Consider the following 21,332-nt stretch of genomic DNA (forward strand, 5'->3'; position numbering starts at 1 on the left):
CCAGGTTCCATCGTCCCCTCCCTCTCTCTGGTCATTGTGGGAGAGGCAAGGAGGCCTCCTCCTGCCCCCTGCCCTTCTTTTCTGCCCCGGCAGCTGGCAAATCTGCCCTCCCTGTCTATCCACTTGGGGGCTACCCCACACCTAACCCCACCCAGGTCTTCAGCCTCAGTCTATCCCACATACATAGCCCAAGGATCTCATTTCACATGAGTGGGGCTTCTCTCTCTCCCCTTAAAGGGCCTGGGGTGGTGTCCAGCTCTTACCCAACTCCCCGTCCCTGAAGGCCCCAGGCACAGACCCACTGCCTCTTGGCTCTGGTCTCCCAAAAGAGCTACCCAGTAGTCCCACCCCAGACTCCAGTCTCCTTCCTATCCTGGACCCGCCCCCAACTGGCAGACCCCAAAGTGTCACTCTCCAGTAGATCCCCAAGAGCCCCCAAAGTCCAAAGCTGGAAAGACCCTGGCGACTATGAGGGTCACTTCCTGCTGTGTCCCGCCATGCAGCCGCAAGGTCTGATGGGGGAGGAGCAGGGCCTGGCCAAGGTCACTGAGGCTGGGTCACCCAAAGGCTCCCCCTGGAATAAAGCGGAGGACTCTCAGCTCTGGGGCTCCGGCCCCTCTGAACCTTACTGCCCCCACGGGCAGCAGCATCTCCTGCACTCGGCACAGGCCTGGGCACACAGCTTCTCCTGCCATTCCAACAAGACGGTGCCCAGCAGTCTGCCCTGGCACCGCAGAGGATGGGGCAGTGTTTCTCAAAACTGCTGCCCCTACCCGCCCCAGCGAGTCCCTCTCCACCACCCCTCGCCCCAGCTTCATTGGGACCCTACTCCCTCACCCGCCAGTGCTTTAGCCTAGCTCTCTCCATCCAGCTGCCAGGTGAAAAGGATCCTTCCTCAGGGAATGCTGGCCAGGAGGGACCGGTTTGGGAAGGGCAGGCTAGATGCTTCCAGGGAGGCGGTCCAGTATACTTGCACTGGAGTGGAAAACGCCACTGGGCCCACTCGCTGTAGCATGCCTGGCCCTGCCCAGTCCCCGAGTTACTCATTGACTCTGGGAATCTAGGGGAGGGCTGCTCATTATCCGTGACCGCCAGCCCCTGGGGGAGAGAAGCCGGGCGGGGGTGATCATCCCCGTCCTCGGAGCCTCTGTGCTTGGATGTGACTTTGACTTCTGTCTCTGCGAATCCAGTCTCGGCCCTGCTCTCTACACCCTCCTGCACAAGTACGTGCAGACACAGCTGTGTGACCGTTTGTGCCTGTCCCTGGTGATTTACTGGTGGGTCTGCTGAGCACGTGCTTGGGCTTCAGGGCCCAGCTCAAATGTCCCCTCTCCAGGAACCCCTGCCGGCATTCCCAGCCTCCTCTGGGCGCCTCCTGCCTCCTGGGCCATGTGCTACCGCTCATGATGCACCAAAGACACCAGATTGTCACTGCCTGTCTTCTCCATCAGACGGGGAGGCCCTGGCTCTCCCAACAGTATGCCAGCAGTGCCCGGGACAGTGAGGAGGAGCTGGGAGCCGCACAGGAAGAAGGTGTCTGGCCTGACCTGGTGGGTCCAGAGGGCAGTAGCCTATAGACAATGGACTTCTCGGGTTTCTAAGAAGAAAAGCGAAGCCTGAGTCAGTCCTGGTGACCTGGAAGCAGTTGCAGGACTGACCAGGGGCCCATTCTCCCAGAGCCCCGGGAACTGGGCAGGAGGGAGGAGGGCAGGACAGGGCAGGGATGACTGCCAGGTCTTTCCTGTCCTCTGAGGTTCCACCGTCCCCTTCAGATCCATCCAACTGCATCTCTCCTAAGTCTCAGGCTCGAAGCTCTGTGGCCCAGCCTTGTCTATCACTTGCTGATGGCCTGTCCCAGGGCCACCCGGGCACCCTGGCCTGCCGTGCTATCATGTGGGGATGTGGAGGGGGTAGCTTCTGTTAGGGACCAGGCACTACTCTGACCATGAGCCAAACACTGCCACCAACTCGATGCCGACTCATAGTGACCCTACGGGGCTGGGTAGAACTGCCCCTGTGAGTTTCTCAGCCTGGAACTCTGTACAGGAGTAGAAAGCCCTGTCTTTCTTCCATGGATCGGTTGCTGGTTTCAAACTGCTGACCTTGCAGTTAACAGCCCAACATGTAACCACTATACCACCAGGCCATGGGACCATGGGACTTCAGTATTTCATCTGCACCACTCTGGAGGCCAGCTTCATGTCACACACACACATGCGTGCACGTGTGCGTGTGCAAGTGCTGGCTCAGAGAGGTTGAGTGCCTGGCTCAGGGCCACATAGCCAGTCAGTGGCAGAGCCACGTAGGCCTGGGTTTCTCTTTGGGACTCCACACCTCTCCCTGCTCTGAGAAAGGCAAGTCTTGTGCACCTCTGTGTATCCCCAGGGTCCGTGGTGGGAACAGCTGTTTGAGCAGTGAACTCTGGCCCCGGCACGTGTGTGTAGGGGTGGTGTGGGGTAGGGGTGTTAGTCTTGGGCTCTCCAGACACAGATGCTCTGAGGAGGGGACCCCACACCTCCTCCTCCTGTGGAGCACTCTATCATCAGGGTTCTCATCCAGTTGTAAGGACTACTAGGGTCTGTGGAATGAATGAATTGAATGAATGAAGGAGCATGTGCACCTTGGCCTGGAGCCTTCTGAGAAACTTGCCCCAGGCTGCGTCCGGTTTGGGGGTGCTGACAGATCTGGGTACTGGACCCCACTTGGCCACTTCCAACCTGTGGGGCCTCCAGCAGGTGCCTCATTTCCCATCAGTCATTACCAGGGGCCACGTTTCAGAGTCCCCAAACCATGTAAATAAAAGCCTGGCCTGAGGTGCTCAGAGCCCAGAGCAGCGGGAGGGTGGCTAAGGACCTGGATGCCTGAGGTCCTACACAAAGGCAAGGCCTCTCAGGTGGGTCGGGGGGCGGGCACCTCAGAGCAGGTCTGCCCAGCTGGTCGGTGCTGAGAACAGAATACTCTGGCTCTGTGGGCCACTCACCGTGGACAGAAGAACAGTGGGGCCTGCCCCAGCCAGGTGGGAGAGCCATCTCAAGTCAAGTCCACCCAGACAGGCAGGCTGCTCTCACCTGCACCCTGAGGCTAACCAGCCATCTCCTTACCCAGCTGTCTTCCCGAGTCTTCCACAGCCGCCCCTCCTGGGCTGATTCCCAGTGGCGGCGCTTGTCTGGCTGTGAGACAGAAGGCAGGATGTGCCTCCCCCTACACATGGCCTCAGGTTCCCTGATGTTCAGAAGGGTGACTGAAATGCTTGATCAGCTGGGAAATGCTAGGCCCCAGGGCAAAAGAACAAGAATGAGGACAGCAAGGGTGGGGTGGGGTGGGTGTTGTCTCCTCTTCCTGGTCCCCCCACCCCAAGTAAGATCTAGCCTTCCCTGCTTGCCCCTCTGCAGTGTTGCCTAAACCCAGACCAAACACTGGCACCGAGCCTGCAGCCCCCCACCTTCTCCCACACCGAATGGGAGAACGAATAATGCCGACAACCCTAACCTATCAGGAAATAGTCTTTATTACAAAAAAAATCTGCATGTAAACAAATAGCCGTCACCCCAGAAACTTCCCTCCCGGATGCACACCGCGCGGATGAGGGCAGGGCGGAAGTCACAGTCCATTCCCACGCAGAGACCTGTGGGCAGGCTGCTGGCCTCAGGCTGCTGGGCTCAGCCAGCACACACTTCTCTGGGGGCCACAGCCCCAGGCAGCACCGTCTGTCCCTGGCTGTGAGGGTGGGGGCGTCCAACAGGCAGTCCCAAGACGTCCAGAGACTGAGCCGGCCCATCGGTCAGCCCCCTGCTGTGGGGCTAGAGGACGGAGAGGTCGTGGCAGGACTTGGACTTGGCACGGAACGCCATCTTGCGGCTGTTGCGGGCCACGATGCGACCCAGGAAGCGCTTTGCCTTCTTGCCCAGGCTCTCCCGCCGCCTGCTGCCTGCCTGTCGCTGAGCGTTGGCCTCTTTGCTGTCCCTCCGAAGGCGTATCTGGCGCACGACGCCCTCAAACAGAGCCTGCACGTTGTGGTGGAGTGCGGCCGATGTCTCGATAAACTTGCAGTCGAAGACCACTGCACAGGCCCGGCCCTCTAGGTGGGGAGAGGGGGGAGGGCAAACAAAGGCAGTGAACGCAGAGTGGGTGGGTGAGGAGTCACCTCATGGCTGGGATCCTCCTCAGATGCTCGGATACCCCAGTTCCTGTACTGAGCCCCCCTCCCCCCCGCCGGCACTGTGGGTCATTAGCAGCAGGCAGTGGGCCTGCATTGAGGGAGTCCACCAAGGGCTAACCCCACAGGGAGACTCGTGTGTTGGCAGCGCACTGGCTGAGCCGTTGGGTGCTAACCAAAAAGGTGGGCAGTTGGAGCTGCTCGTTGGTGATCTGCTTCTATAAAGATCCCACTGGCCTAGGACCCTCGGTGGGGCAGTTCCACTCTGTCATAGGGAATCGCTACGCACTGGCACCCACGCGGTGGCACACGGGAACAGCTATGTAAACAGAAGTTCTACAGCGTCCCCACAATAAGGTGAGAATTGGTTTGGGCCGCATGGGGCTGCTTGATGCTCTGAGAGGTACTGTACTGACGGACTCAGGTGAATGGGGAGGTGGAGGGGCTGCTGAACCCAAGAAGGGAGGGTCTTCCCCAGGGAGAAGCATACCCTGAGACTGGCCCAGGCCTGCCTTGGGGAGTCCTGCTAGGGAGCACCTGAGCTTTCTTCTGGGACATTGAGAGCCACGTGAGCCCCGGGGAAGTTCACTGAGCCAAGACGACTGGACTGCGATGATCCACATCCATCCTCCCACCTTCCTTCCCCAAGGGGCCCGCTGCCCTGCTGCTCACCATCCACGGAGACCTCTCGAGAGCGCACTAGGTCACTCTTGTTGCCCACGAGGATGATGGGCACATCGTCGGTCTGCCTTGCCCGCCGCAGCTGGACCCGCAGCTCTGAGGCCTTCTCGAAGCTGCCCTTGTCCGTCACGGAGTACACGATGACATATGCATCCCCCATGGCCATGCAGTGGCTGGGTAGCCAGTGGCCTCCATCCTGGGGAAGTGATGCCCAGTCCTGTCCAGCAGCTCCCACCTCCCAGCCCATCACTCCCAACAGAGCCCCGGCCCCCAACCCACGGGCCCCACCCACCCCACCGCTGCCCAAGTCTCAGTCTGCATCCTACCTGATCCCAAATATCGTAAACCACGAGGGAAGCCTCTTCTCCATCCACCGTGATGCAGCGGTCATACGTGTGCCCTAAGCAGAATGCCAGGAACCAGGTTACCTGCTGGCTGCCTGCGGTCCCCCAGTTCCCCCTTCTCAGCCCTGGGCCCTTTCCTGCCCTTTCCTCCTGACCCTGGGCATCCCAGGGGCTGGGAGGACAGAAGTGAGACTGACAGGGCTGGGAAATGTGGTGGCAGGCTGGGTGGGGGTGGGGGGATGGGGCTGGTGGAGGTGATGTGGTCTGTGCTTCCCTGAGACTCCCCCACCATGGCCTGGGCTCCGGAGGCCGCACCCCCACCCCCCAATCTGGGCCCAGAGTGGCTCCGACCACGGTGGCCTAAGTTAAATTGAGACCGTCACCTCCTTCTGGGAGCCCTCAGTGACCAGGGCTCTTGGCCTAGGAGCGTCCTCCACTAATTCCTGCGGACGCAGCTGGGGACTTGTCTCATGGGATGGGTAGGATGAGGGTCCCAGAGAGGTCGTATGGGAGGGAACACTGCACCTTTTACTCTGGAACTGCCTCCCCAGCCCAGGGATGAGAAGATCCTGCCCCTCTCTGGGCCCATCTGAGAAATGGGAGCGACCTGGTTCTAAAGCATCTTTCTTCCCTTGGTAGTCCAGACCCCCAGCCCCGCGGCTCCCCTGCCCTTGCCTGGCGCTTTACCTGCGGCCTCAGCGTCAGGTCCCTCCTCCACGCCACCGAAGATGCGGGCCAGGGCGCTCTTGCCCACCCCGGGCGCGCCAAGCAGGAGGACCTTGTACACGCTGTCGTCGGAGTCGCTGCCGCCCGAGCTGACGGAGTCGGAGGAGCCCTCGGGCCAGTCCAGCCGCGCGCCCGGAGTCGGGGGCCCGGGCATGGCCGGGGCGCCCGGCGCCAGCGCTGCCCGCAGGTCGCGCTCGTCCACCGGCATGCTGCGGCGGTGCAGCGGCGGCGCGGGGCCCCAGGGCGTGCTGCCCCGACGGCGCTCGCGCTCCCGGGCCGCGCCGCGGACTCCGCCGGCTCCGCCGCCGCCACCGCCGTTTAGGGTCATCGCAATCCGCGCTGCCTGGGCTCTGGGGACGGGAGGGTCGGGTCAGTGGCTGTGGCGCAGGGATGGGGCGCGCCTGGCCAGACGCAGCCAGGTCCCCGCATCCCGACCGGTGGCCCAGCCCGGCGGCCCCCGCCCCCCGCCCCGCCCCCCGGGACACTCACCGGTCGCACACGGACGCTGTCAGGACTTGGGACACCAGCCCACTCGCTCGCGGTCCCGGACTCAGCCGCTCGGATCCTCGCCGGCTAGCTGTACCCGCTCCAGGGCACGTCGCCTCTCGCTCAGCCGCGCTGGGTCCCCGTTGCTGCGTCGCCTATTTAAGCCTCTGCCCGCTCCCGCCCCCGCCCTCGCCTGGGTCCGTCCTGCCGAGACGGGGGCGGGCGGGGGCGGGCGGGGGCGGGCTGGGGGGCTGACGTGTCTGTCCCCCAGCCCTGGGGAATCCCCACCCTCCCCTCCAACCGGGGCCCACCAAGACCCCGCCCCCCCAGTCCAGGGGCGAGCAGCTGCATGGGAACCCAGCCCCTCCTCCCTCAGACGCCTGGGTCTGGGAAGTGGGTGGAGGGAGGAAGTAGGGGAGAGGGTTGGGGGAGGGGGGAGTGTGTAAATGGAGGCTGCTAGGCTGTCAGGATTTGGGGGTGGGGGTGGGGGTAAGAACAGCGGGCAAAGAGGCTGCTGGAGCACCAAACTCCTCCCTAGGGACAAATTAGGCCTGGCCCTTTAAGAGTGAATTCTCCCTGCCCGCCTTTCCCCCCACCCCCCACCCCACCCATCCACTCTCCCCCCCCCCCCACCTCCACCTGGCCTGAAGCCCAGGTCCAGTGGAATGAAAGACTTTACCCTTCTCTGCCCAGGACACCCACTGCCCACAGGTCCAGATCTAAAGCAGGGGTCCCCAGTCTCAGGCCTGTAGTCTCCTGTTTAGAGGAAGAGCTTGGCTGCTGAGCCTGCCCTTGGGGGTGAGGGCTGGCATCTCCCCAGGAGCCCGGCGGGGAGGTGGGGGCTTGGAGGGCTGTTCAGAGGAGACCAGGGAACATGGAGGTGAAGGTGTGTGCTTGAGACGTGGCCCACCAGTGGCGTGCAAGGGTGAACTCAGGCTCTGCCCCCACCCCTATCTCCAAGCAGCTGCCTGAACCCCTGCTAAAAATACCTGGCCCTGGCCATGGTCACTCTGCTTCTGGGCTAGAGGTGGCCCAGGGTGGGGATATCCAGGAAGATGGCATTCCGATGCCAACAGGGGCTAGATAGGGCTGGGGCTGGAGCCGGCCAAGGCTAGATCCAGCGGCTTTCTCCTCTGTGTCCCTCCTCCCCTCCAGTCCAGGCTGGGCCCGCTGCCCAGGGCCTGGACTTCAGACTGCTGCTCAGCTTAGAGGCCAAGTATGGACTAGGGAAGAGGGTTTTCAGCCACCACTGCCCGGCACTAACACCCCTCAGACCTCAGGGTGGGGGTGCTGTTGGCCATGGGGATGGGGGGGGTGTACTATGGGGAAGCTTGAATTTTTATCCTGGCTCTGCCTCCAGCCTGCTGGGTCCTGCCTCCCTCCCTCCCAGCCCCCAGGTGCCCATGACCTATCCTGCCACCCCTGGGCATCTCTAGGGTGTTTGAGGATTAGGGGCAGACAGGCTGTGAGGTGCTTCGTGACAGGAACCTGTCAGACACTGAAGTTTATGACAAGTGTGGTGGGGGATGCCACGTGGAGCTCAGATGACATCAAGGATGTATGTCCTGTTGTCCTGGAGACCTGGGCCAGGCTCTCTGGCTGCTACATTCGTTTCCTTAGCAACCTAAGAGGGCCTTGCTATGAGGAGGGGCTGCTTGGGTAAGCTTAAGGGGGACTCCTGTGGACCTTGTTCTTGGCAGCACATACCACGGTAGGCAAGGGCTGGGTTCAGGGGTAGCTTGCCCCATCGTGTCTTTTCCATGCTTCTGGGGGCCTTGGGGACATGGGTGTCCCATGTCACCTCTAGTCTCCTGAACAGGGTGCAGTGAGATGAGGGAGCGGTGGGCCAGACTTCCCGTTAGAGGATGAAGCCTCAGGGCCATTGGGAATCCCGCAGTCCCACACCTGGCAGGGTCATTGGAAAGAACCCTGGGTGTTAGACAGGTGGTACGGGAAGAACTGTTTGCTCTTCTCACCAGGGGTCGTGTCATGCACCAGGCTGGGTTTTCCCAGCACTAAGCTGAGCCCATGATGTCAGCAGTGTTTCTTCATTACCTAGGGAACTGCATCTACACAGGGCCACTCAGGCCCCAGGCATTCCAGCAGCTGGTGCAGCAGGCCACAGAGATGCCCACTGCGAGCCTAGCCATGGCCCGGGGCCCCAGGAGCCAAGACTTTATTTAGCACATCTCCCTTCCGCCACCTGGTTGCTCAGAGACACAAACTGTGGCTGGAGCACCCCTAGACCCAGGCAGGGGGAAAGCCATGAGGTCCCTTCAACCTAGAGCTCCCCATCCTTCCAGCTCCCGCCAGCCCGGGCTGCAGATCTCCGCTCTGCCTGTCGCTGTCTCACATCTGCCCACTCAGTCTCTTTGAGTGTCAGCTTCCTCTTGCGTCGCACGAGGCAGAAATGGCATAGCACGTCAATGTCAAGTGCCAGGTACCGAATTACCCCCCCAAAAAAACATAACCTCCGAAACAATCATGGCCAGCCAGTCAATCCTGACTCATCGTGTCCTTGTGTAGTTAGACTGTGACTCTTCACAGGGGCAGGCCTCCTCCTCATCATGGGCGGCTAGCAGGTCCTAACTCACTGTGCCACCAGGCTCGTTAGTCATGGAGTGACTAGGGTAAGGGGACCTAGAAGCGTCTCAATACAATCATTTAGCATCCTCCTCCTTGGTTTACAGGAGCCCTGGTGGCATAATGGTCGCAAGTTGGGTCGTTAACCACAAGGCCAGCAGTTCAAAACCACCAGCCACTTCTTGAGAAAAAGATGCGGCTTGCTCAGAAACCCACAGGGGCAGTTCTACCCTGTCCTATAGGGCCATTGTGCGTCAGAATTGACTGCATGTCAGTGAGGTTTTGTTCTGGGTTTGTTTTGTTCCTTGCTTGGGCTGGGAAGAATTGAGCAGATTCACGGGTCCACTCTTGTTTCTTCTCTCTACCTGCTGGCTCTAGGAGACTGGGGTCAGAGATCCCAGGCATTCCAGCAGAGAAAAGCCATAATCTATACTCCTTCCATCCCACCTCCCTCCCCTGGTACCCATCTTCTTAATGGGACTTCACACCCTTCCCCCTCCTTGGGGTGAAAAATGTGAAGGAACACTTGGCTGGCCTTCAGCATGCCCACCCCAGGAAGCTCCATGCTTGTCTTTGTGCTGGGGCAAGAGGAGAAGTGACCACAGACAAGCCCCACTGAGCTGTGATTTGTCGCCTGTCCCCCCACCCCACCCCCTTTACACGCATGCGAACCGATTGAGGCCTGAGAGGTCACAAGCCTGAAACGGCAGAGCCAGCCACATGTGGGGAGGGTATTCCAGGGCCGTACCACATCTCACTACTCATCCATGCCCATGTCCTCAGACAGCAGCTAGAGTTCCAGAAAGTTCTCTGGGTGCTGGCCAGGATTCACAGATGATGCCCTACCCTCCCCCACCTCAGAGGCATCAATGAGTCAAGTCTGACAACAGGCAATGCCAGCCAAGGAACGAATGGCTTGGTGTCTTTTGCCCTCTGTGAGCTGTCAGGAGGACCAGCCAGTGACTCAGGGACCTGCCTTCTCCATGAGCGCCCTCCCTCCAGCTGAACTCAGACACCCCGTCACCTCAGATAGTGGCTCTGCGAGTAGGGTGAGGGGTACCAGTCCTGGCGGTGACCCTGCCCTCGGAGGCACATCCTTTCCTCATCTGTGGAAACACGGACTCCATGCCAGCCCATTTTAACAACACCCCCCACCCCCACCCCCGCAGCGTCCCAGGTGTCTGCTCACAGCACAGATGAGAAACTGCAGGATGGGGCTGGACATGCCACCTTTCTGAGCTGGCACAGCCAGTGCCAAGGCCTCCCTCTTGGTCACTAGGTGGCAAAGTCTCTCTCCTGGGAGCTGGCTTTTTGGACTGGGGAGGTGGGAATGGACCTAGCCTTCCATCAAGGCAACAGCGCCCCCTGCCAGTGAAAAATACTACACACCCAAAGCCCATTTGTAGGCCACAGGACAGCCCTTACAGAAGGGTCTGCTGGAGGAAACAAGCCAGTCAGGGTGTGATGTAGCAACGATGAAAAATACAACTTTCTTCTAGTTCCTAAATGCTTCCCCGCCCCCAACTATCATGATTCCAATTCTACCTTGCAAGTCTGGCTAGACCAGAGGATGTACAATGGTACAGATGGGAACTTGAAACACAGGGAATCCAGGGCAGATGATCGATCCCTTCAGGACCAGTGGTGTGAGTGGCGATACTGGGAGGGTAGAGGGTGAGTGGGTTGGAAAGAGGGAACCGATTACAAGGATCTACATGTGACCTCCTCCCTGGGGGACACACAACAGAAAAGTGGGTGAAGGGAGACATTGGGTAGGGCAAGATATGACAAAATACTAATTTATAAATTATCAAGGGTTCATGAGGGTGGGGGGAGCAGGGAGGCAGGGGAAAAATGAGGACCTGATGCCAGGGGCTTAAGTGGAGAGCAAATATTTTGAGAATGATGAGGGCAATGAATGTACAAATGTGCTTTACACAATTGATGTATTTATGGATTGTGATAAGAGTTGTATGAGCCCCTAATAAAATGATTAAAAAAAGAAAAGAAAAAATACTACACACCAAGCTATTTCCTGTACCCATAGGGACCCCAGTTATAATGAAAAACAGAAACAACAAAAAATACCGCCCGGTCGATGTTCACTCATAGCTAGTCTATAGGACAAAGCAGAATTTCCCCCTAGGGCAGAGGTCCTCAAACTTTTTAAACAGGGGGCCAGTTCATTGTCCTTCAGACCTGTTGGAGGGCCAGACTATAGTTTTAAAAAAACTATGAACAAATTCCTGTGCACACTGCACATATCTTATTTTGAAGTAAAAAAACAAACAGGGCAAAAACACCCGGTGGGCTGGATAAATGTCCTCAGTGGGCCGCATGTGGCCTGCGGGCCATAGCTTGAGGACGCCTGCCCTAGGGTTTTCAAGGCTGTAAATTTTTATTGAAGCTGACTGCCACATCTTTCTCCCAAGGAGCAGCTGTTAGGTTTAGACCCCTGATCCATGAGCTGACCAATGCTTAACCCTTAGGGATCCAGGATGGGGGGAAGTCTAAACCCACTGCCACTGAGCCTCCTTTTGACCATAGCAACCCTATAGGACAGAGTAGAATTTAGAACTCCTCCGTAGGGTTTCTGAGATGAAGCATGTCTTGCAGTGACTGATGTCTTTCAGCCACTGAGCTTGAGCTCAGTACACCCAACCCCCCTGCAAACCCTTCCACCCCCAGTTTATCCTACAGCACCACCAGGGCTCCTTGGGGATCCCATTAATGAAAGAAAACCACCTCACTGCCACCAAGGCGATTTCTGTCCCACCGGCACGCTGGGGAGGGAGCCAGCGACGGCATGTTCCATTGTTCCCACCTCACTCCCTCCCTCACTGCCAGCAAGTCCAATTGGATGGATGCCTAGACCCTAGAGGAAATCTTGACAAGAGTAGAGAGGAAGCCTAATCTTTCCCCTCAGAGCAGTTAGTAGTTTCAACCAGTTGGCGTGTGGTTAGCAACCCACAAGGCCACCAGGGCTGCTTTAGAGACGCGACAGGACAGTCAAACTGCTCCCCCCTCCCCGGGTTCCCATGGCTGTACATCTTTATGGAAGCCCACTGCTGCCACCGTCTCCCGTGAGCGCGTGGGTGGATGTGAACCTACTGGCCTTTTGGTTGTCAGGTGAGGGCTTTAACCACGAGTGTGTCCCAAGCGGCTTAGATTCCTTATTGTTCCCTAGTTGGAGACCTCAACAGAGCCAACTCGCTAATCCTCAGTGGTAACAGTTACTTATTCCCTAGTTGCACCCGAGGCAATCAAGAACGGCAAATGCGGCCCTGGGTTGGATGGAAGCCGGCTGGCTCGGTAGATTGGTCAAATGGCCCAGTGTCCGCTCTTAGGACAGGCTTGATGTTGTCTACTGACCCTCAAGAAAGAAGAGATTTGCCAAGTACCTGGGTTCCCTCCTTGGCGGGGCTCCCCCGCCCTCCAAAACGTTTTATTGTGATGCAGGTGAAGGTTTACAGAGCAGATCATCAGTTTGACATTAAGTAACTTTTACTCATCCATCTCAAGCCCCTCGGTGCCCCGTGATCTATCCGGCTCCCTCCCAGGGCCTCCTGTTTCCATTCCATTTCCTCTGATCTTGGGTAGATGCTGTCCTTTGGATCTTAGACGGTTGCTTCTTCTAGTACGGGGCTTGGTTCAGCTCCAGATCTAAAGGGTGACTAAGGCCCACAGACTCATGGGTCCCACTCATCTCTCTCTGACCAGTTAGCCGGGTCTCGGTTATGATACCCATTTTGGGTCCACATTTTCCTCCTACTCTATCTAGGGCTGCCCAATGGGATCCTTTCAGAGCAGTGGGCAGTGGGCAGTGATAGCCGGGCACCATCTAGTTCTTCCAGTCTCAGGGCTGTGGAGACTGTTTTGTGTGGTTCAATAGTTCCCTGGATGAAGTATTTCTGAGTTTACACCACTCTTCTTTGCTCGGGGGGCGGGGGGGCTGCTCGTGGGCTGAGACTTCCTGAGGCCTTAGCTACAGTCACACTTCAGACTCAGGAGGGACAGAGCGGTGTCAGTGTAGGCTTCATGGTTTGGTTTGAAAGTTTATTGTAATATATATAACCAACATTTGCTATTTCGATCCTTTTTAACTATCCAAGCCACAGTGATGTTAATTACATTCATCTCACTTATTCATTAAGACCTTCAACGTCCATTCTGATTCATGACGATCCTGTGTGGGTGCCAGGGAAGCGTGTCCTTTAGGGCGGTCACTGCTCCGATGAGTTTCCCACTGATCACCAGGCTTTCTTCCAGGGTCCCTCTGGGTGAACTCCCATCTCCAGCCTGCTAGTCAGCAGCCAAGCACACGAACCGTTGTGCAACTGTGGTAGTTACATAATCTGTTGTCAGTTTCAAAGGATTAAGAATGAAGGGGTGGAGTTTAGCCTATCAATCAGGTGGCAGCTTGATGACCTCATTTGGATGCGCCAAGGAGATAGCTCCCTGGAGGCAGGACACAGACTCACTCCCTGGGAGATATTGCAGCTGACAAAACACATGGAACTACGCTTGCACCGTGAGCTGGAGAAGCCACATGGAGACCCCCGGCCAGTGCTGAGATGCTCACAACGCCACTGGATCCACAAGACTTCCCACCCACTGGCCCGTGATCTTCCTGCATTCGGCATTGCATGTGCTTCATGTGAGTCTGAAGAGGACTTTATAGATTGGTATCAGACATATGGGCTAATATCAGACATGGATTTGATCTGGACTGGGCTGGGCTGTTTTCTTAATGTATCTTTAGATAAAGCTCTTCCTTATTCACATATGTCTATGCATTTGTTTCTCTAGTCTACTCAGACTAACACAACCACTGTGTCTAAAAGTTTTTCTCATCACTCCAAGCAGAGTAAGAGCCCACTCCCTAATGTTCCCGAATCCCTCAAAATCACTAACACATGTATGTCTCCAAGGATCTGCCTACTGGAGAGATTTCAGGTGTGTTCATGCACTATTCGTTGCGCCTTACTGGACTCAGCAGAATGTTTTCAAGGTTAATCCATGCCGTGGCATGCATCGGAACTTCATTCCCCGATGACGTGGACGTATGGAGATGCTGCATTTTGTGTGTCTACTGTTAACAGACATTTACACGGCTTCCACCTCGTGGCTTTTGCGACACGTGCTGTGATGAGCAGGTTCCATTAGTGTTCTGGAGTCCCTTGCGGTTCCAGGAGCGGAGTGCCTGGGCTCTGTTGTAACTCTGTGTGTTTAACTTTGGAGGGACCTCCATGGTGGGATTATTTTGTATGCACACCAGCAATGCACGTGGGCTTGATTCTCCACATCCTGGCCAACCCTCCTACCTAATAGCAGCTGGCAAAGGTTTCTTAATATCCTCCACTGACCCTCAGAGAAAGAAAATGAGCAGGGGACCATGGTCACAGGGCCCCTAACTGACCGGGCCAAGTCTCAGTTTCATGGTATGGCCTGGTGACCACACGTGGCCGGGAGACAGGCCTGAGTGTAGCACCTCAGGGTGCTGAGCTTGGGTGACACAGCTTTGTGGGGGAATCTCCTTTCTTTAGTGAGAGTATAGGAATGGAGTGAGGGCTCGCTCGCTAAGCCGGGAGTGAGTCAGCTACTCTGAGTGTTCAGCCCCTCACTCTCAGTCGTTTGCTTGATTCTGACTCAGTTACCTATAGGACAGAGGACTGTGCCGAGGGCTTCTAAGGCTGTAATCTTTATGCAAGCAGACTCTCCTAGCCTTCTCCTGTCCTCATGTGTCTTTCCATGGGAAAATCTGGTGTCACCGACCCAACCAGGGACTGAGCATCACCATGCGTGGAGCAAGCTGGCGTCACATATATGCTGGGAGATCCTAGAGGTCACACACAAGCCCGACTGAGGTTCTCCTGATCAACAGAGCAGAACTCAACCAGCCCTTTAAAACCAGGCCGAGTTTGCAGGTAGCGCCAGAGATAGAAGAACCAATCAGGTTGTAGGACTTCCCCAGGACTTTTCAAAAAGGCAGGGAAAGGTGGGTGGAGGATCAGGCAATTCTAGCAGAGGCTGACAAGACATAACTGAAGGAAATACACGAGCCTAGCTTTGAGCTTTATTAAAATAAAAAGGCTACAGATGACATTTGGGGGACGTTCCTATATAGTTATTAGGTGTTGGGGAATCAATGCTTTGGGACAGGTAAGGACTGTAGTTATGTAAACTCACTCTTGGGAGAGGCAAGATTCAGCACTTAGAGGTGAAGGGTCATTAGCAGATGAAGACTCTAGGAGTGGGCAGATCAAAGCTCTGGGTGCTTGCTGGCGCTGCCCAGGCTGGGGCGCTGACAGACTGCAGGGTCTGGGACAGGGCTGGTTCCCATGACAGTGGTTTGCGGTTTGTGATTTAAGGCCTTTGGCCTTCCAATCCTGTGACCACAGAATGAAAGTTGGCAGAAATAGAGGAAAGCTCTACCTATGGATCAAGGGGAGCAGCTGGGCTCAGTGTTCTGATCAACCTGAACCATCCCCATCCCATGAAGGCCCGACATGCAATGTGGTGTGCCGCGTTGTCATAGCTTGACTGGTCACCCTGTGGTAAGAAGTTGGAACCAAAAAAACAAAACAAACTAACTTACAGCCATGGGTCCATGCGCACTCATAGTGACTCTATAGGACATGGTAGAATCAACCCTGTGGGTTTCCAAGACCGTAACTCTTTACAGGAGTAGAAAGCCCCGTCTTTCTCCCTGGGAGCCACTGATGGGTTTGAAGTGCAGCCCAATGCATTAACCATGATGTTGATGGCCCTCCCCGGCAAGCCCACGTGCATTCAGGGTTTCTTGGACCCTCCTCCCTGGGGCCACTTTGCTATTCATAACAGGAGATGGACAGTCGAGGCGGGGTCATGAAGGCAGTGGGCCAAAAGCTGCTAATGCTGGCCAGGCCACCAAGTCTGCTCAGATAAACATCAGTTAACACCTGCCACCGCACTCTTCATCAGTGGTAGGACAGGCGCAGAACTAGGTCTCAATTGGCCACTTTACCCTTTAAAGACTGGCTAATGGTAACAATCTTCTTCAGGTGATGAAGACCAAGGGTTGCAGCCGTCAGTATGGATTACAACATCAAGATAAACAGAGAAAAGGTTGAAGCTGTCAAAGATTTCGCCTTGCTTGGATCCACCATCGATACTCATGGAAGGGCAGTCACGAGATCGCAAGGTGGGTGGCATTGAGTGAATCTGCTGCACAAGACCTCTTTTCAAGTGTTGAGAAGCAAGGACTTCACGTTGAGGACTGAGGTGCACCGTACCCAAGCCAGGGCATTTCTAATCACTTTATATGCACGTGAACGTTGGACACTGAACAAGGAGCAAATAATTGGGGCATTTGAATCGAGGTGCTGGTCAAGAATATGGAAAGTACTATGGACTGCCAAAAGGACCAACAAGAAGTGTGCCTTGGAAGAAGGCCAGAGTGCTTAGAGGCAAGGATGGAGAGACTTCGTCTTACTCGTACATATTTTGAGCACGTCGTTCCTGGAGAAGGACAGCATGCTGGGTAAAGTGGAGGGGCGGAGAAAAAGAGGAAGCCCCTCCATAAGGTGGATCGATGGTGGCTGCCACAAGGGGCTCTGGCATGGAGCAACTGCGAGGATGGCGCGGGACCTTGCAGGGTTTCCTGCTGTTGTGCATGGGGTCACTACAGGTCGGAGCCGGCTGGACGGCACCCAGCAGCAACTGCTCCCCTTAAATGGTCCAGAAGCACAGGGATGGTTAGTGGACCATTTGTTTCTTTTTGGCGTCGGGGGGTTTTTAAGTTATTAATTTTTAAAACCAGGACTTTTTAAATGGAAATTACGTTACCAAAAATGTGTCAAATTTGAGACCCAAGAGTTGTCTGAGCCCCCAATAAAATGATTAAAAAAAATTGAGACCCATTAAAATAAAATTTACTGTGGGGGGGGGGTTGTTAATGATGAGTTAGACTCCATGGCTTACTCTCAAATCAAAGAATTATTCCAACGAAGGTTCCGATTCACACGTGCATGGATTCATTCTCCACAAACGTGTTTAAACATGTCTCTGTGATCAGGGGAGGGCTGGTGACAAGTTCTCACAGTGCAGCCTTTGTCTTAAGTCTCACTCAAAAAGCAAAAAGTAAACTCATTGCCATTAAGTCGATGCCGATAGACAGGGCAGGGTGGAACTGCCCCTGTGAGTTTCCCAAACTGTAATTCTCCACAAGAGGAGAAAGCCCCAACTTCCCTTCGTCTCACAAGGGCACCTTAGAAAAAAGGTTCAAATTAAAACAGCGGCTTCCCAGAGGGTCAGACATGCTGGTGAAATCCAAGGCAGAGGACATGTCGCTCAGAAGGTGTGGCGGCGCTACTGTTTCTGGAGGGGATCTCAGAGACACTATCTCGCAGGGCAAGAGTGATCACAGAGGCTTCTGATGAACTTCTTAAGAGAACAGAAAACGACACTGGTGAAGAAACCAACCCCTTCCCTGACAGAGTGTGTTCCAAAACGAGGCAACCGCAGAGGATGTCTGCAGCTATAAGTCCCCAATGGAGCAGACAGCTTCATCTTGCTGGTGAAAAGGCTAGGAAATCTGCACAGAGCAAATTTTCCCCCTTCATTGTGACAATGCACCTGCTCATTCTTCTAAGGTAGCAAGGGCGGTCTTAAGAGAATTCCAGGCAACAATATACACAAAAACAATAGGCTGGATGAACAATCTGGAGGAGAAAACAACAGGCCCGACAGTGGGGGGATATGGGAGAGGGGGAGGTGGGGGGAAAGTTAGTGGTGTCAACAAACCCAGGGACAAGGGAACAACAAGTGATCCAAATCGGTGGTGAGGTGGGTGTAGGAGGCCTGGTAAGGGTGTGATCAATGGTAATGTAACTGGGAGGAATTACTGAAATCCAAATGATGGCTGAGCAAGATAGATAAAGGATAGAGGAAAGTCAAAGGAAATAGAGGAAAGAGCTAGGAGGCAAAGGGCATTTATAGAAGTCTAAATAAAGGCATGTACATATGCAAATATATATAAGAATGGGGAAATAGAGCTATGTGCATATATTTATAGGTTTAGTATTAAGGTAGCAGAAGGACATTGGGCCTCCACTCAAGTACTCCCTCAATGCAAGAATACTTTCTTCTATTAAATTGGCATTCTATGATGCTCACCTTCCCCACACAACCACTGAAGACAAATGGGTGTATAAGCAAATGTGGCGAAGAAAGCTGATGGTGTCCGACTATCAAAAGATAGAGTCCGGGGTCTTAAAGGCTTGAGGGGAAACAAGCGGCCATCTAGCTCAGAAGCAACAAAGCCCACATGGAAGAAGCACACCAGCCCCGTGCAATCACGAGGTGTCAAAGGGATCAGGTATCAGGCATCATCAGAACAAAAAATCCTATCATAGTGAATGAGGGGGGGTGTGTGGTGTGGAGACCCAAAGCCCATTTGTAGGCCACTGGACATCCCCTTACAGAAAGGTCTTGGGGAGGAGGAGCCAGTCAGGGTGCAACATAGCAACGATGAAACATACAACTTTCCTCTAATTCCTAAATGCTTCCTCCTCCCCCACTATCATGATCCCAATTCTACCTTACAAATCTGGCTAGACCAGAGGATGTACACTGGTACAGATAGGAACTGGAAACACAGGGAATCCAGGGCAGATGATCCCTTCAGGACCAGTGGTGTGAGTGGCAATTCTGGGAGGGTGGTTGGATAGGGGGAACCGATTACAAGGATCTACATGTGACCTCCTCCCTGGGGGACGGACCATAGAAGAGTGGGTAAGGGGAGACGTCGGACAGGGCAAGATATGACAAAATAATAATTGATAAATTATCAAGGGTGCATAACGGAGGGGGGAGTGGAGAGCAAATGTTTTCAGAATGATGAGGGCAATGAATGTACAAATGTGCTTTACATAATTATGTATGTATGGATTGTGATGAGTTGTATGAGCCCCTAATAAAACGATAAAAAAAAATTCCACTGGGAAGCTACAGCCCTGATCTTGTCCCTTCAGCCTTTTTGTCCCCCAAGCTCAAAGCACACTGAAAAGGAACCTGGTTTGAGCTCCTTGAGAAGGCCAATCTGTCAATGTGACTCGGTGCGGATCAAAGAGCACAGGCTTGGGAGGAAGGATTAGTGAGCTGGAAACACCTCTCTCAGGTGTGTGCAGTCATCGATGGAAGGCATGTCAGAAGAGTAGCTTCATATTGATATTCTTGTTGAATACAAGGTTGTATCCTTTTGTAGTAAGACCTTTTGACTGACTTATGAAATGGTGCAACATGTTCCCAGAAGTTGAATCTACGAGAGGATATGTTTGCAACACTCCTCTTTCAATAGCTTTGTGTACTTATGAACTTGTCCAAACCACTGGAAGAAACTTAAAACTCAATCAATCACTCAATCAGTAAAAACTGCCCTGGCACTTTATCCGGCCACCATGCACTGGAACTCGTCAGACGGTCCCCCCCAACCCGAGTCACCCACCACCAAGATGAAAGACTCTGAGGTATGCCAGGAAATGAATATAAATTAAAGGTTTAATTACAAAATGCTAAAAGTTAAGTTTCTCGTTGTCAGCGACTTAAGAAAAGGGACCATGAGCTCTGGATGGAAGTGGAGCCAGGGCACAAGGCAGGCTCAGGAGCGCGCTGACAGGCACTGGTTCACAACCTCCAGCAGGTGGGTGTTCTCTAGTGCTGCGGCTACCCGCTCCTTATCTGCAAGCTGCTTGTTGACTGTGTGGGAACGGAAGAGAAAGAAGGGGTCAGAGCCAGGCTCTGGCTAGGCTGCTAGCCAGCCGAACCTCTGAGTCTTCCACTACCAAGGTTTTTCAGTCGCTTCTTTCTCAAGACCCAAAGCTTCAGGGAGGGAGGGAGGGAGGGAGGGCAGGCCTGGCAAGCACAGGAGATTCAGGTCAGGCCAGCTTCAGTCTCTTTAGCAAAGAGTTTCTGGCAATCTCCCCATTACGTCATTCCCCCCAACATCCCTGGATCCTGCTTCATAAACCACCTTGATGAGGGGAAGCCCCTGAGAGAAAGCTGAGTTAGAATCCGGGGCCAGACTACACTCACCAGCGTGCTCCGAGGCATGGGTCCCTGGGGTGATGTGCACGTCCATCTGAGAGAAAAACAGTGGGGGCCTGAGCACCCATCTATCTACCTGCCCAATCTCTTACCTCCACCTCTATCTCCCACCCCACCTCACCTTCAGCTGATCCTCCTAAGCACACCCCTTTCGGTACAACTCACACCCATCCACAGTCCCACATCATCTCCACCCAAGAACTGGTCAACCACTATGGACCTAACCTAGTGTCAGTGCCAGCGCCTGCTCCAAACGCACCTGGAGCTCTGCCTGTCTTTCCTGCCACTTGCCAGCTCAGACTGGTCTTTATTCTTGCTGCCCCATCACCTGGAAACCCTCCTAGTGTCATCACCTTGGCCAGCTGAGAGCCTTCCAGACTCCACAGATGGCCTTTCTCCCTCCTCAGTAGCAGGCCCCAGGCTTGCCCCAAGCCCGGGCTGGATGGGGGTGCTCACCTTGAAACGCTGGGGGAGGGATCGAAGCAGCTTAACCTTGATGGACAGGCCAATAAGGGTGGCCATGCTGCAGTGCGGGATGGTGGGGGTAAAGGCCACGGCCACTGTGCTTTCCAGATCGCTCACCTGGGGGTGGGGGAGGTGAGGAGGATGGAGAGGTCATTGCCCCCGCAGCCCAGGGACCCTCTTCTCGGCACGCTACTTGGGCAAGTCGGCTTATCATGATAAACCATAAAATGGACACAAAGAGCTTCGCCCGTCCCCGCCCCCTCCAGGACACCCCCCCCCTCCCCGGGCAGATGCCCGGAGAGAACGGCAGCTTCTCGGTCGGAGCTGAGCCTTGATGACCATCCTCCGACAGGTCGCTCCCCTGGAACACACCTGAACCCGGACTTGCTCCACTACATTCAATTCCTCCAGCGTCAGTGGATGCTCCGGGTCATTGATTGAGCGAATCAGATGTGGCAAGTGAAGGAAAAAGCAGCCGGCGCCAGGAAGCCCCTGCCCTGGCACCGCTCCTCCGGCCGTCGGGCTTCACCTCGCCCTCCCTCTCGGGCCCCGGGCCCCCGCGCCCCCGGCCCCGTCCAGCTGCGGCGGATATCGAAGATCTCCCGCGCGTCGATGCTGTCGGGAACCTGCTCGTCCTCCTCGCCCGCGGTCACGGGCCGCTCACCCGAGCGCTCGTAGATGAGGGGGTTGGCATTCTCCAGGAGCCCACCTCCCACCCCGCCGCCGCCGCCGCCGCCCACCATCGCGGATCCGCCACCGGCCTCCGAGGGCGCGCACTTCCGCTCGGACGGGCGCACTTCCGGCAG

General features: G+C 55.5%; 2 protein-coding genes across 2 annotated transcripts; both read right to left on the bottom strand.

Moving 5' to 3' along the window:
• Positions 1–3,500: 3,500 nt before the first annotated feature.
• RRAD (RRAD, Ras related glycolysis inhibitor and calcium channel regulator) lies at positions 3,501–6,681 on the bottom strand. The gene is made up of 5 exons (XM_075536762.1): positions 6,397–6,681; positions 5,869–6,257; positions 5,164–5,237; positions 4,829–5,033; positions 3,501–4,078 (listed from the first exon to the last, which is right to left on the bottom strand). The coding sequence occupies exons 2-5, from the start codon at positions 6,233–6,235 to the stop codon at positions 3,801–3,803; spliced, it is 924 nt and encodes a 307-aa protein (XP_075392877.1). The 5' UTR covers positions 6,236–6,257; positions 6,397–6,681; the 3' UTR covers positions 3,501–3,800.
• Positions 6,682–19,497: 12,816 nt separating this feature from the next.
• CIAO2B (cytosolic iron-sulfur assembly component 2B) lies at positions 19,498–21,284 on the bottom strand. Its single transcript, XM_075536876.1, has 5 exons — positions 21,117–21,284; positions 20,899–20,976; positions 20,518–20,643; positions 20,050–20,095; positions 19,498–19,713 (listed from the first exon to the last, which is right to left on the bottom strand). The coding sequence occupies exons 1-5, from the start codon at positions 21,267–21,269 to the stop codon at positions 19,616–19,618; spliced, it is 501 nt and encodes a 166-aa protein (XP_075392991.1). The 5' UTR covers positions 21,270–21,284; the 3' UTR covers positions 19,498–19,615.
• Between the last annotated feature and the right edge of the window lie 48 nt (positions 21,285–21,332).

This window comes from Tenrec ecaudatus, chromosome 18 (assembly GCF_050624435.1).
Source record: "Tenrec ecaudatus isolate mTenEca1 chromosome 18, mTenEca1.hap1, whole genome shotgun sequence".
Taxonomy (NCBI): Eukaryota; Metazoa; Chordata; class Mammalia; order Afrosoricida; family Tenrecidae; genus Tenrec; species Tenrec ecaudatus.